This window comes from Muscardinus avellanarius, assembly GCF_963383645.1.
Source record: "Muscardinus avellanarius genome assembly, chromosome: 14".
Taxonomy (NCBI): Eukaryota; Metazoa; Chordata; class Mammalia; order Rodentia; family Gliridae; genus Muscardinus; species Muscardinus avellanarius.
In genome coordinates, this window is record NC_137800.1 from 25,375,164 (window position 1) to 25,391,395 (window position 16,232).

Below are 16,232 nucleotides of genomic sequence, written 5' to 3' on the forward strand. Positions count from 1 at the left end.
GGGCGGAGGACGAGCCGGGGGAAGGTGCAGCCGAGGGGAGTGCCGGAGCTGGAGAGGGCCGGCGGCGGCGAGGGCGGCGGGCGAGGCGGCAGGGGTGGGGGAAGAGGCGGAGGAGAGCCGGAGGAGGGGAAGGAGGGAGGGAGCGCGCGGCGGCGGCGGCGGCGGCGGCTGCGCCGGGCTGTGTGTCTCTCGCCGCCGGAGGAAGATGAGGCTGAAGATCGGGTTCCTCTTACGCAGTTTGCTGGCGGTGGGCAGCTTCCTGGGGCTCGTGGTGCTCTGGTCCTCCCTGTCCTCGCGGCCGGACGAGCGGAGCCCGCAGAGCAGGATGAGGGTGAGTGGCCGCCCGGCCCCCTCCGGCAACTTGTTTTGTTTGCGCGCGCGTGTGCGGCGGCGGGCGGGGGGCGGCGGGGTCGCGGCCGCTCCGCAGGTGGCGCTGGCGCCGCGCCGGCCGGAGGGGGCGCCGGGCCCGCCCTGCCCGCGCCCTCGGGTCCCCGCGGCCCGCCCCCCGCCGCCCCTGCCTCCCGCGCCTCCTTCGCCCGCGCTGCCGCTGCGGCCGCGGCCCGGGCTCGGGCGGCGCGGGAGCCTCGGGCGCGGGGCCGGGGGCGGCGGAGGGTCCAGGCTGCGGCCTGTGCGCGCAGGCCTGCAGGACGGAGCTGCGCCGCGGTCCGTGGACCAGGCCCCGCGCGGACCCGCCTGGCCGCGCGTCCCGGGTGCTCTGGGCTCGGGGCGCCCCCCGCCGGCCCGCGGGGATGGAGGCCGACGGCGCCCCGCCTCCGGCCCGCGCGGGGAGCGCCGCCTCCCCGCGATCGGCCCCCAGCCGGGGGCGAAGCGCCGCCGAGGCCTCGCCCTGCCCCCTGCCCCCTGCCCCGGCCGGGGGAGCCCCGCGGGGCTCCGGGGACGCCCGGCCAGTTCCTCTTCCTGTAGCTCCAGCTGGAAAACTAAGTTGCGCCGGCGCCGGGCTGCCCCGGCTGGCCCGGCTCCCTCCCTGCAGCTCCGCGGGGACGGATCCGTCTGCCGCCCGGGCGCGGGTGTTAGGGCTGACACTCTCTGGCTTTGGAGGGCTTAGTCAGGCGCTCCCGATCTTTAGTTACCCCGCGCAGAGCCGCTCCGGCGGCACCGACCCAGGCAGTGGGCAGGCGAGACCGCAGCTGGGTCCCCAGCCTGACCCGCGCCCCCCGGGATGAACCGTGGCCGCCCCCTGGGTGCCCAGCCCTGAGCCTGGAGCGCCCCCTTGCCCCGCCAGCTGCTCCCGGGAGTAGGAGGTTTGAGGGGCAACTGGTCTCCCCGACCCGCGGAGGAGCAGTAGGAGGAGTCTCTAGCTAAGTGCCTTTTGCAAATGTGATCAGCGTTGCACCAGTGATCTTCTTTTATTAACTTTTTCTTCCGGAAAGTTAGCATTAAGGAAGTTGAGTGAATAGGCTGGTGACGTCAAGGGAGAGAGAATCTTAGGAGGAGGTCCCCTTATCAGTTGTTGCCTGTGTTGCAACTCAGCTTGTCAGTTTCAGAATTTGAAAAGTTAGTGCTGTGGAATCCCTTTGTGATATCTGGGGCCGACTCCCAGCGAAGTCCTGTAAATTGATGATTAGAAACATATCAAGTTTTTCTTTTCGTCTTCCTTTTTTTTTTTTTTTTTTGGTACTGGGTATTGAACCCAGGGGTATTTGCCCTCCGAGCCACACCCCCAGCCCTTTTTATTTTTATTCTGAAGCAGTCTCACCAAGTTGTCACGGCTGACCTCAACCTGCCATCCACCTGTCTCAGCCTCCTTAGTACTAGGATTACGGGTGTGTGCATCCATGCAAGCTAAATTTTTCTTTTCAATGTTTTTGCAGCTCTTAACGGGTGATGGTGACCTTTTTATGATTTTGCTCTCAAAATGATTTATTAACAGGATTAATGAATATGGCAATTGCTTGAAAATATTTGAAGTAATCAAAAGGCCTTTTACATAGCTTGGAATGTGAGTCCCCATTTCCAGGGAGAGAAATCGAGGAAGAAAGGACAAACCCAGTCATAATTAGAATGTCTTGGAGTTCAATTGCTTGAGTCTTTTTTAAAAAGTGGTGAAAATCATTAATGCTGCTAAGTAATAAGCCATAATGTCTATGTAATGATGATTGTTTGAGGTGGTGATACTTTGGTTTCTGACCCAGCTTATTTGATAAAGTTTGTTAGGGGATCTACTGTCATTTCTATCATTTGCCAGATAAGAGATTTTTGAGACTTACCAACATAATTAACATTACAAAGAATGCTTAGGTATCAGGAGAGCAAAAACCTTTTATTAACTTTCTAGACAAATAGTAATCTAAGGTATAGCATATCAATCATCGGAGTGCAAATAAGAGACTACTGCCTCCAGTTAACAAAAGCTAACCTAAGAGTTTCCAGATTAGACTGAACTGCTAGAAGACTGAGTCAGGGAAGATTCCGAAAAAGATTCCCTTTTACTTGATTATGATTGCAGACACTTTCATCCAAGCAGGCGAACACTGCTTCTCTTTGATGTTGATCAAAGACATGGATATTTTGGGATCCCTTTAAATGGCCAAGGCTGGACTAATTCAATTTAGCAAACATAGGCTTGTTCTTGGGCCCCCTTTCACCCTGTCCCCCTTTTTGTCTCTTACTATTAATATTCCAGATATTAAAGTCCTGGTCTTTACTTACCTATTTCTTTGAAATAAAGACTATTTCTTTGCTTTAAGTCTGCCTTCTGTGGAGTCGAGATAAGAGAAACATATTTCTCACCTCCGTCCTGTCTCTGAGCCTCGTGCTCTTTCTTCAGGCTGAATGATGTGAAAAATGACCATACTGTTCCAGCCATATTCTGTTGTGTGGCTGTTTTCCTTGATTTGTTCAAACATTTTTGAGTGCCTACTGTATACTAGGTATAGTGCTAATTCTTAAGGAAACACATCTTATCCTTAACTATCTTGCAGTCTAATGAAAAAAAAATTAACTAAGCCTCTATGCAATATATTAAACTGTGCTGCATGTGGTGAAGAGAAACTATAGAAGGCAAGAAAATAGCGGAGCTTGGTCATAAAAGCCTTATCTGAAGAAATGACTTTGGCGTTGACATGTGGGGATCTGAAGAAGAGGAGTTGTAAAGTTGGGAATGGGTGGGAAGAGTGCAAAGGTCCTGAAGCAGTAAGTGGCATGGATGAAGTCATGTACTAGAAGATCAGTATAGTTGGAAGATGGAGAGTAAGAGGAAAGGCACAAAACTGCGAAGGTAAGGATGGGTCTTGTAGACAATGGTAAGGATTTAGATCTTCATAGCAGTGGGAAGCCACTGAAGGATTTCCAGTAGGGAAAACACATGATCATATTATATTTTGAAAAGACTACCCTGGATGCATGCAGGGAGTATGCATTGGTCTGTAGAGCAGATAGTATGAGTCCTGTTGGAAATTATAATAGTTATGATGACATATGACATTACTTGGGTTGGCCAGATAGTAGTGGAGATGAAGAAAGTAAATTGATTCAAGACCTATTAAAGGCACAAAGGCATTAAGATTTGATGCTTAGATATGGGAATAAAGATGTCAGAAGGCTTCGGAGAACAGTGTTACATCATGAAAACAAATTTATGCATTTTTCTTTTTTTTTCTTTTTTTTTTTTTTGGTGGTACTAGGGTTCCTGGAAACCCTTCTACCTCTGGGTTACACTCCCAGACCCATTTTATATTTTTATTTGGAAACAGGGTCTCTTAAGCCAGTGACACTGGCTGCGAACCTGTGTGATCCTCCTGTCTCCGCCTCCCAAGAGCAAGGATTACAAGCCTGCGCCACCACGCCCACCTTCTTTTGTATTTTACAGTTAAGGAAAGACTTGTTTTTGGTTTTGTCCTTTAAGATATTTTAAGGTCGACATTTATTAAAGTCATCTGTTTAGATTTGCAAAGTACAGAAAGTTTCTACTTATAGTATGTTTTAGACAGTCCTCACTAGGATTTAGCCTTGAATGAATGTTCTGAAAATTTATAATGAACATGTTGATAGATCTTTAGCCTCACTGGATCTCTTAAAATGTTCAGTACGGGTTAGACCTGTGTGTAAACTAATGATTCTCTTTATGTGCAAATGCTACTCTGGCTACAGATGGCACTCAGGTACAGGACATATATAGTAGGACTTAATTTAGGAACTACTCCTAGACTAAGAGGTTTTATGTTGTAAACAAACTGACAGGTTTAAAAGAAATATAGCTTAAAAGAAGATTAGTGGCCAAATGGGCTGTCCTTTACAGTCAAGTTCCAACTTACCAAAGTCATTTTCTAACACTAATGATCAGTTGTAAGCGATCATTTTCTGTCACTGATGAGCACTGCCCTTGACCATGAGAGTTCACCTCAAAATACAAACTTCATTTATGCCAATAGGGATGCAGCTGTTACTTAGCAAAAGTATAATGTCTAACATGTGATCACTGTTCTCTTGGTTTCTGGGGCTACATGTCTCAGGATGGTTTTAGTGTTCTTTGCTGTTTCCAACCTTGTACCCTCCAAACCCCTACTACATCATCATCACCATCATCATCACCATCATTATCAAAATCTTTTATCATTAAGTCTAAGAAGTCCAGGTTTATGGACCTCCCGAAATGAATGCAAACTTTTGTCTACATGGGCATTTTTTATCCTGGGTTGAGAATCAGAAGCTTTCCTGTTCCCTAGAGGTTCCTCTAAACCAAACAAGGCTTCCGACCACTGCCTGAGCCCTTCAGAGGCAGAGTTCATGTTTCCTGCTCATGGAGCATATCTTTGATTCTCTTTGGTGCTGAGTTGGTGGAAGACACATAGTACTTTTTTTTCAAACAACATAAAGTATATCTATTATGTCTCCCCCATAGGCCTAGACATTGAAAGTATTTGATGGAATTCCTAACAATTGCTTTATTTGTGGTTCATCTTTATTTGTTGACAACAATTCCCATTTCGTGTCTAAATAAGGTCGGGTATCAGCCCTGCTACTGCCTCTCTCTTATCTCCCCCTCAGAAAGGCCCCATGGAAAATACTGGGAAAATCTAAAGTGAATGTCCCTATTCAAGGGCTCATATTTTACTTGGGGAAATTTTTTTTTTAATTGAGAAAACTCTGTTCCTTAGTCCTTAGAAATATGAGCTTTATCACAAGGATGTGTCTTGTTAACAGTCAAACTGATAGGAAGAAAAGGTTTAAAATAGCCATTTGGGAATGGTGCAATTATTAAAAACATGGTATAAAAACCGTCTTGAATGACAGTTGAATTTGGATCACTATTTTGTGCTTAAGCTGGATGTATGGAATAGGAGAGAAGATGAGGGGTGCAATTTGGGTTTCTGTATAAGTCACATTAGGTCAGTCAATACATTGGAGAAAGAGAAAGGCATGTGTCATCAATGAAAAGCAAAAATCTGAGCTTGAGCCATTTGCGAACAGAATATATGTACATTCTAACTACATAGTTATATTAAAAAAAAAAAAAAAGCCGGGCATGGTGGTGCATGCTTGTAATCCCAGTATTTGAGAGGCTAAGACAAGAGGATCGCAGGTTCGAGACCAGCTTTAGCTACTTAAGCCCTTCAAAATTTAGTTAGACCCTGTTTCAAAATAAAGAATAAAAAATAAGGCTGGGGATGTAGCTTAGAGGTAAAATGCCTCTGGGTTCATCCCAGTAACACACACACACACACACACACACACACACACACACACAAAGAGTAGTTGGTCAGCAAGATTTGAGTAGCTACTGAGTACAGGAAAATGATTGTGATTATTCAACTTCAAACTAGATAATTGTCTGTTCCTATTTTGAATTCTAATTATCATTCCTGATGATTGAATATATAATCTGACAGGAGAAAAGTAACTAAATTACAAATTTAAAACTTCTAGGATACAATCAACAAAGGCTATGAAAGGAATGCTTTTATGATTATTTTATATAAGTCAGAAGAAAGGGATGGGTGAGAAGGTGTAATACAGATGTGGATGGATTTTTTGTAAGAATTTGGAGGTATATTTGATATTATACACATGGCATTCACTCACTAAAATATTTTAAATATGGATATTGATATGTGTGAGTGAGAGAGAGAGAGAGAGAGAGAGAGAGAGAGTGTGTGTGTGTGTGTGTGTGTGTATGTGTGTTTTACTGGGGATTGAACTGAGAGTCTCACACATGCTAGGCAAGCAATCTACCACTGAGCTATACCCTTGGATATTTTTTAGTGTTCAAGTGTTATCCATTGCTCTAGGCATGGGAGATAAGCATGCAGTGAAGGAGGTGAAAGGTTTTGACTTAGTTAAGCTATTGCTCAAGTCTTGACTTACTAGTCACACAGTAAATGACTGTAATGATAGCAATGATACACATACACATATATGTATGCATATATATGTGTATATGTGCATGCACACACATAAATGTGTGCATATATGTATATGTGCACGCACACACACACAAAGGACAGAGAGAAAGAGAGAGCTTTTCACATCTCCCAACCACCAATCTTCTCTTCTTTCAATGTTGAGAGCTTTTTTCCTGTGAGGTCTGGACTGGACCCTGGAGATAAAAAATGTCAGGGACAAGGACACAGACTCTGGTCTCTTTTAGAGATAAGCTATGTGAATATGTTACAGTCATAAAAAAGAGGTTCTAACAGAGCTGTAGGAGGTGTGTGTTCAGAGAAGAAAACAGTAAAAGAGCATAGAATTTGGCTAGACCTGAAATGTCAGTAGGATTTGGCCAGGTAGAGATGCAAGAAAGAACATTTTAAAGGAATATAGTGAACCGAAAGAAGTCCAGTTTTACTGGTGAAAGTGGTGGAATAAATCGCGTATTTACATATGTGTGACTATGCCACAGTGAAACCCACCATTCTGTATAACTGAGACACACACACAAAGCCTGGAGAAGCAAGTTTGGGTACACTGAAGGGAGTTAAACGTTCAGCTAATGAACTGGGTTGGTGGGTTGGGGTTTTATTAATTCAGCAGTTAGAGTAGTTCTCTAGAGGCTTTTGAAATGGGGTTGATGGAACAGCGACCTTCATTTACTTATCAATTCTTCAGTTATTCACTTAACAAATATGTCACATATTTATTGAATGACTACCAGGTGCTCTCGCTCTAGGTATTGGTGATAGTGGGGAATAGGACACAATAATAACAATAGTAATTTACACATATTGAGTCCTCACTTTGGCCAGGTAAATATTCCATATGTGTTATCTTGTATAATCATAGCGACAATCCCCTAATGCAAGTTTGAGCTAATCTGCACGTTGTAGATTAGGCCACCAAGGCACAGAGAGGTGAACTCTTGGGCCAAGGTCATTGACTTAGTAAGCAGTAGAGCTAGAATTCAGCCTCAAGTGTTCTGACTTCAGAGCTATGCTCTCTGACCCTGAGCTACACATTTTAACAACCTGGACAAATTCTCAAGGAGTACATCAAAAGGGAGATATGTAAACAGCAGGATAATTTCAGATAAACACCGTAGAGATGTGGCAGGATAATATGAAGAAAATGGGGCAGAGAGGGTTGCTCAGGGAAGGTCCAGGAAGGTGATGGGTGAGCTGAAGCCTAACAAATGAGTATAAGCCTGTCTTGTAAATCTTGAGGGCAGAACGTTCCAGGCAGTGCAGTATCCTTGGAATGAGGCTGCAGTGCTAGAGAAGGAGAAAGGAGGACAGTGTGGTTGGTGAGCTTGAAGGTGCGGCCAGGAATCAGATGAGGGAAGTGCAGGTTCTGTGGTTTGTTATTATCGCCATTATTTGTTTTATTTTACATTCATTGTCCCTCGGTCACTTAAATCCTTTCACTCTCACAAGTGTCTGGGTTGAATAGTAAATTTATGGTTATTTCACCTACTATCCATGGTCCTAGATAAATAAAACAAGTAATAGCTGCTGTTTTGTTTTTTAGGGGGGCCACAGGTTCATGGCCCAGATGTGCAAATAAACAATTGTAGCTGGTAAGTCAAGAAGTGTAATAGCTAAATCCACTAGAACCTGTGGAATCACAGGGGCAGGGTACCATCCGAGAGATTGACAGTATGAGGATAGAGGAACAGTGGGTGCAAAAGCATGAAAGATCATGGCAGTCCTGGGGGTTTATGAATGGAAGACGCGGGAAGGCAGGAATGGAAAAGAGGATCCTACAAAGAAAATCAAATCTGAGCCATGAAACACTTTGAAAGCTGTGAATGCTCAGAGTTGGGCTATAAGGAAAAACCTGGAAGCAAAGTACAGGCTGGATTTCAGTGAAGAGAGAATTGTCTCTAGAATAAAATGAAGACTGAACTAGGAGAGGGACGCAGAAGCTGAATACAAGAAGAGAACGATTACAGAAGTAGAATTGCCCAGTGTACCAGTGTGGCAGAGGAGGAAGACTCGTGCTTGATGAGATGTGGAAGGAGGCATGTTGATACCTTCAGGAGCATTACAGCTGAATACTGACCCATAGAAATGTGGGGCGGGGCGGGGGGGCGTGGTGGTGCACGCTTGTAATCACAGCATTTGGGAGGCTGAGACAGAAGGATTGTGGTTCGCTGACAGCCTCAGCTACTTAGTGAAGCTCTTTGCAACTTAGTGAGACCCTGTTTCAAAATAAAGAATTAAAAAAAAAATAGGGCTGGGAATATAGCTTGGAGGTAGAATGCCCCTGGGTTCCATCCCCAGTACTGAAAAAAAAAAAAATGTGGGACAGGGCCATCACCAAATTCAGCTGCTACAATTCTGAGAAAGCCCAGGTTAAGAAAGGATACAGCAGGTGGCTATGGCAGCACTATCTACTTCTAAACTACTCTAGAGAGCGGGGGACAAGGTAGCATCTTCAGTGGCATCTTGGTAAATATTGGGGCCCAGGACAACTGGTTCAGATGAGAAAGTAGTTCCAGTCATTTTTACTAGAGGAAAAACCAAATAGAAGGGATAGAGCTTGATTAGGGAACCATAATGATTTAAGAGAAACTTGATCCCTTTTTGTTCTCTCTGTGCAATCATAATTTGGTGGCTCTCCATCTTGCCCTACCCAACCGTGTGTGTGTGTGTGTGTGTGTGTGTGTGTGTGTGTGTGTAGACTCATATCTAATTTGTTTTTGTGTGTGTGGGGGTACTGGGGTTCCTGGAAACCCTCCTACCTCCGGGCTACACTCCTAGACTTATTTTTTATATTTTTATTTGGAAACAGGGTCTCCTAAGCCAGCATGGCTGGCTTCGAACCTGCGCGATCCTCCTGTCTCCATCTCCTAAGCGTGGGGATTACAAGCATGCGCCACCACCCCCGGTGCCTAATTTGTATTTTAAGTTGACCTCTAATAATGTAGTTATGATAACATATAATATATACTAGATATTATGATTATTACACATATTAATATTTTGGGGACTCTTTTAGTCTGAAGCCCAGTGACTTATAAAGTTGCAACTAAAAAAGTCTAATATTTGAAGTTGGAAACAAATTTTTTTTTTTTGTGTGTGTGTGTGTGTGTGGTACTGTGGATGGAACCCAGGGGCATTCTATGTCCGAGCTATACCAGCAGCCCCATTTTTAACTCTTTTTTTTGAAACAGGGTCTCACTGAGTTGCAAAGGGCATCACTAAGTAGCTGAAGCCGTCTGCGAACCGTGATCCTCCTGTCTCAGCCTCCCAAATGCGGGGATTACCAAGCCTGGCTTGGAAACAAAATTTTATCATGAGGATATTAGGCAATCTTTAGTTTTTTAATACAATTTGACTGACTTATATTTTAAAAAAAGTCAGATAGCAACACTGTATGCTTAGCATTTCAGTAATCTTAATTTTTAAAATTAAGGCATATCATTTACTTGTAGCTCAGCCCCATGAACCTGAAAGCTATACGGAGACAACTTGAATTGCAACGACCGCGGCTTAAGTCTTTTTGGAGGAAGAACTTTCAGTTAGTTCATTTGCTGAGAATCCTGAATATTTCAAAATGAGAAATGCTCTCATTGCTGCTTCATTACAAATTCCCTTTTGGGCTCCCCAGCCGTCGTAGCATTTTAAAATGTTGCTCCTGAGAAGCATTTAAACTTGCCGACAGGGAGACCTGATTCAGTTCACTGGATACAAGAACTGGTACACTGTAACTTGAGGAAAAAATTAGCTTTGCATTATCTAATTAGGTTTTATAGGATTGCCATATAGCCGTCTGGTTTCCCAAGTCTAGAAGGTACAATTAACTACAGTATTATATCAATACCAACCAGTCTGTTAATAGGCTTCTAAGCAAAGCAATTGAAACTTGTTATTACCAAGAATATTTTAAACTGGATGAATTAAAATTAAATCACACACTATTGGGAACCATTCTATATGAAAACAGAAAAGATGAACTAATCTTTCACCTTTAAGTTTTTATCTGTTTCCTGGGTTGAGGGATACATTAGGGTCTCAAGAGGTACAGTACGTTCTTCAGTAGCAAACTCAACATGCTCAATTATTATCTGGCTTAGATTTAATTTTAGCATTTGTAGTTCTTTTATGAAATTATTTCATAATATGCCTTAGTGCTTACATATTGAGTTACTGTAAAAACTATGTATTCACTGATCATGTGAATAAGGTCTTGGTATTAATTAAATAGGCATTAACTGAGAAACTGCCAAAACTTTGTTTGGGGATCATTGATATAAGGTGGGTATGCAGTATTTCTATTTATTTTTTTCTTTTTCCCTTTTTTTTTTTTTTGTGTGTGTTTGTGTTTGTATGTGGGGGGGTACTGGGTATGGAACCCAGAGGCATTCTACTTCTGGGCTACATCCCAGCCCCAGCCCTGTTCTATATTTTGCTTGGAAACAGGGTCTTTCTAGGTTAATGAGAGGCTCTCTACTGGCTGAGGCTGTCCTCCAACCTGCGATCCTCCTATCTCAGCCTTCCAAGTGCTGGGATTACAGGCCTGGCATGTGCCACTATGCCCAGGTGCATTTGTATTTATTAAACTTTTTTATTCTCTTTGATTTCAGATTTCCCTTATAATAAAAATATCAACCCAAAACAAAATAAAACAGTATGATAAGATGCTCTCTTTAATGTGAGCAAAGTGGGTAAGTAGCTTTTATAACTATGAACTCCTACCTCCATCTCTAGCTGGAAACTTTGACTTTAAAAGAACCCACAGGCCGGCGTGATGGCGCACGCTTGTAATCCCCGCACTTGGGAGGCTGAGACAGGAGGATCGCACAGGTTTGAAGCCAGCCTTAGCTACTGAGTGAGGCTCTCAGCAACTTAGTGAGACCCTGTAAACAAATAAAATATAAAATGGGTCTGGGAGTATAGCCCGGAAGTAGAAAGCCTCTGGGTTCCACCCCTAGTACCACCAAAAAAAAAAAAAAAAAAAACAAACCCACAGTCTCTGGGTCTCTTACTATGATGAAACAGTAGCCTCAGATTCTTAAGAGACACTTTGAGCAGTTCTACAGACTTTTAGGAATTAACACCTGTAGAGACATGATGTCGTGACATCAATGCAGTATCTTCATACTTATGGGAGAATTTATATATTTTTAATATAAATATATTTATATATAGATATATTTATATTTATATATTTATTTATATAAATATTTATATATTTATATAAATAATATATATTATATTATATATAATATATAAATATATATATTTTAGAAAAGCTAAATAGAAAAAAAGAAAAGGAACAGTAAGATACAGCTGACCGTTGCATAAATGAAGTCCTAACTCCTGATGTGTGGAGTGCTCTAGAAGGTCTTTACTTGTCAGGATTTACTATTGCACTTTAAATTTTTTTAATCCGTTGAAGTAAATACTTCATATACATATCTGCAAAAATAATGCAACCTTACAGCACTGGCATAAGACAAAACTACCAGTACACCTAAGTAAATCGTACAGATGTCATTGTTGTGCCAGAATATATCAAAGATATCTGGGTAAAGATGTGCAGATATAAAGCATGGAAGGGAGGACCGTGATGGGGAGCGTCTAGCTGTAGTTAGATTTATAGCTCATAGTCGATTGTATAAACATTTCAAAAATGACTCTGGAATAGCCTAGTGAGGTAAATCAATTAAGAGGTTTTATTTGCTTGATTGTTTAATGTTTCTAAGAGTAATGTGTATTTGTGAGGGAAAATATTTGCCTAGAAAAACTTACCTTGCAATACATTAATTATACTCTACCAGAGTTCTTTGTTAATAGCAGCGTGTGTATACTTTGAATAGCTATTTCAAAACTATCTCAAATACTTGCCCCATTACATATCATTTTAATTGTGCATATTTAAATACCCCTAACCCTGGAACATTTTTCTTCTATAAAATTTAGTATTTTGCCAAGCAGTTCTCATTAGGCAATTTGACCATAATTCCTCTTAAAATTTAATCCTGTAGAATTAATAATTTAATCTTTAATACATCAAGGTATGTCATGTAAGTCTTAGTATTCGTTTCCTTTACAATCTGTTTGCAGTGTTTTACATCTTTTTTTTTTTTAAGGAAGTATTTTAAGCCCCCTTTTCAAAAGTCTGCTTATTCTTTCCATGATAACTTAAAATGAACAAAAATCCACTAGATTTTTGGCAAATATGTTTTCAATTATGGTACAGAATAAATTACTACAGAGTGCCTTTTAGAGTAATGGAATAGAAATGAGTAAACTCTTGCACTACTCTATATGTACAGATTTTTCTACTAGTAATATTTAGTTTTCTAAACTAAAAGGTCACTGTCAAGATTGAAACTTTTGCCGGGTGTGGTGGCGCACACTTGTAATCCCCGCGGTTGGGAGGTGGAGACAGGAGGATCGCGCAGGTTTGAAGCCAGTCGCACTGGTTTAAGAGACCCTGTTTCCAAATAAATAAAAAATATAATATAGGTCTGGAAGTGTAGCCCGGAGGTAGAAGGGCTTCCAGGAACCCCAGTACCACACACACACAAAAAAAAAGATTGAAAATTTTGATCACTTGAAATATATAATTGAGCTGGGCATGGTGGTACATGCTTGTAATCCCAGTGCTTGGGAGGCTGAGACAGGAGGATTGCAGGTTCGTGGCCAGCCTCAGCTACTTATAGTGAGACCATCTGCAACTTAAGAATAAAGAATAAAAATAGAGCTAGGGGTGTAGTTTGGAGGAAGAATGCCCCTGGGTTCAATTGAATTCAATTCCCAATACCATATAAACAAACAAAAAGAAGGAATATGTAATTATATATTAACACCTAAGCAGAAGTCTGCTAGAATAAGGAAATATAGGCTTGCAGTTTCATTAACTGTTGTTCCTTGTGATGGCCTCAGAGGAAATTCTAAATTCAATGTCTGTCAAAGAAGATTGGAGGCGAATGTTTCTATTGTGGTGGGCAATTAAAATAAAGTTATTTACAGTCTAGGGAGATGAAAAAAATTACTTTTAAAAAGTAATTTTCTTTCTCTCTCTCTGTGTGTGTGTGTGTGTGTGTGTGTGTGTGTGTGTGTGTGTGTATGTTTGTGTATTATTGGGGGTTGGACCCTGGGGCATTCTGCTACTGAGCTCCATCCCCATCCTGATCTTTTATTTTTTATTTTGAAACAGAGTCTCACTAAGTTGTAGAGGGTCTTACAAGACTGGCCTCGAACCTGTGAGACCCCTGTCTCAGCCTCCCAAGTCCTGGGATTACAAGCATGCACCATCCACACCCGGTTAACAAGTAATTTTCTAAACGTTTCTATTTTAAAATATGCTAAAAGAGAATGAGTTCTAAATACCTCAATATTTTAAAGAAATGCACTTTTTAGGATGAGTTAAGATAGCGCTTACTCTTCTTCTTGTAGCTAAAATTTAGCTGCTAAATCATGGCATGTGTACACTTTTATCTTAAAATAAATGTAGGGTACATAATAGCACAGTGAAGAGTTGAAGAATGGTATCAGCCTACAAACATAATAGATCCCAAAATACCAGGCCTTTCTTGAGGTCCAGCTGGAAAAAAGAACTGTTTTCTTACCTTGAGAAAAGAACTCCTTGTCTCATCTGAAGTATTGGTCAAAATACATATGTTCTGCTGGATATTCTCAGATTATTTTTCCCAATGTCCTGTTCAAAGATTGGATCAGTAAGTTTTAATGAGTGAGGCTTCATTTTATTTTCCCTTCATTACTAACACAGGAATAAGGCCAGCCACTCTTGTTCGAGTAGCCTGTAGGGGTTAAAAAAGATCTCAGCCAGAGAGTCTTACAACAGTTTCATTGTGGTACAGTACCTTTTATAAGACACAGTTATCATCCTTGACCTCTGCTCAATTAACTGGTAACACTAAGCAAAATGAAAATGTAAAAATGTGTGTTACACTTTGGCAATAATCACATTCCAAAGATAAAATGGATGGCTTGAAACTGTGTGTGTGTGTGTGTGTGTGTGTGTGTGTGTGTGTGTGTATGTGTGGTTTGCATCTTCTTCTTTGGCTTAAATAACAAGTACTTGTGTTTAAAAGTAAACATGTCTCCTGTCATGATTTATGCCTTAGAAGGGCTTATAAAGTCAATGCTTCTTTAAATGTAAAAAATTAGAAAACTTAAGATGACAGATATTTATTCAGTATTTTTGTTTTACTAATGGGTTGAGATGCTTTTTTTTTTTTTTCTGTTCCAACAATTCTTCATGGAAATAACTCAAATAGATTTACCTGGGTTTTTGTTTTGTTTTCTTCCCTTAGAATAGAGGATTCTCGTTATGAGGCCTGGAATTTGTCAAGTAATTGGTTGGTTTCATTGGGTACTAGTGGGTAATAAATGTGAGAATGAGTCTTCAAGGTCAGAAGCATCAGTGCTGTATTTTATTGACCACAGGGAGACAGGAATTTCAAGTCTGCCATTTGGGTGCACAGCATGTTGTTGCCTCTGAGTGAGGAGCTTAGCGGGTTACTTATAATTCTCACACGCACAGAGAAGTTGAATTTCCTAAATATACCTGATTCTTTTTTTTTTTTAAACCTGATTCTTTTTAATTAAAAATAACAGAACCTTGTAAATCTTGTGATGAGGCAATGCTAATGAGAAAATGAAATTTCATTTCTAAAATTGGAGGTAATGAGCCTTTTAAAATGCTTTGCTCCGTGTGATGTCTGTGCCGGTCCCCCAGCCCCGTGACTCCTTTCCGATGCCTCCCTTTCAAAAATAAATAAATTGCGTTACAAGGCTATTTCATCCTGCAAAATACCACAGATCTCAAGAAGGCTGAAATAATGAAAGCAAAATCTCCAGTGCAGGACTCAGAATGGGGGGCTGGGGGATTGAGAATTTGATTTTCTTGCATAAGACTCCTTTCAATCAAAGGACTACAGATTTAATGTTACCCAAAAAAACCCTCATTTGGGATAGTGCTGTTGGTATTTTGAAATAAGAGTATTCTGAAAGTTGATCACAGAAGTTTTAATGTATGTCTCTCTCTCTCTCCTCAATACTGTAAGTATCGGTACACTTGTCACAGTTTCACACGATAACCATTTTTTAAATGGTAAAAAAGATCAGAAAATATACAGTGCCCTATTAAGTCAGATTTCTTATATATTCCTAGTGCTTTCGATTTAGGTAAATATCTCATTCACTTATTTTATTTCCAATATCCATGGACCGGTACTGTTATTCACAGTTATTTTTATTTAAGATATGTGTACACTTAAAAAACATTGGTAGCTAGGCATGGTGGCACACGCTTGTAATCCCAGTACTTGGGAGGCCGAGACAGGAGGATTGTGGGTTGGTGGCCAGCCTCAGCTACTTAGCAAGGCCCTCCACAACTCAGTGAGACCTTGTTTCAAAATAAGGAATAAGAAAATAGGGCTGGGGGTATATATCTTGGGGGTAGAATGCTCCTGGGTTCAATCGCCGGTACTGTAAAACAAACAAAAACAAACCAAAAGCCAAACATATTGGTAATAGATGACTGACGCCACAAAAGGTAAAAAGTATGACAAAAACCCCACTATGCTTCGCTGGTTTGTGTTGAAGCAAAACATAGGAGAGATTTGCTACATTTCAGTGTGGTTGTTATCATAGAAGTCACAGTTGCCTTGGCCAGAGGAGACACAACTTGGCTGAATGCCCTTCACCACTCCCTGAAGGTCTGCAGCAGCTTCGCACAGCGCTCTTCAGAAAAAAATAAAAAGGTGAAGAGTGAACGGTGACCAGGTGGCACCTGCAATGTTGAAAGGACAAAGTCTCTTGGATGTTTAGATTTCTACCAGCAGTGAAGATCAATGTCTC

At 41.6% G+C, this 16,232-nt stretch overlaps 1 protein-coding gene across 4 annotated transcripts in view; it reads left to right on the top strand.

The window, feature by feature from the left end:
- Positions 1 to 205: 205 nt before the first annotated feature.
- Positions 206 to 16,232, top strand: part of GALNT7 (polypeptide N-acetylgalactosaminyltransferase 7) — a gene marked incomplete at both ends in the record, with an annotated part of 155,504 nt that continues 139,477 nt past the window's right edge. For all 4 annotated transcript variants that reach the window (XM_080710791.1, XM_080710790.1, XM_080710792.1 and 1 more), the window contains one exon: positions 206 to 331. In XM_080710791.1, the coding sequence (XP_080566917.1) occupies positions 206 to 331 (126 nt within the window). The remainder of the gene's footprint in view (positions 332 to 16,232) is intronic.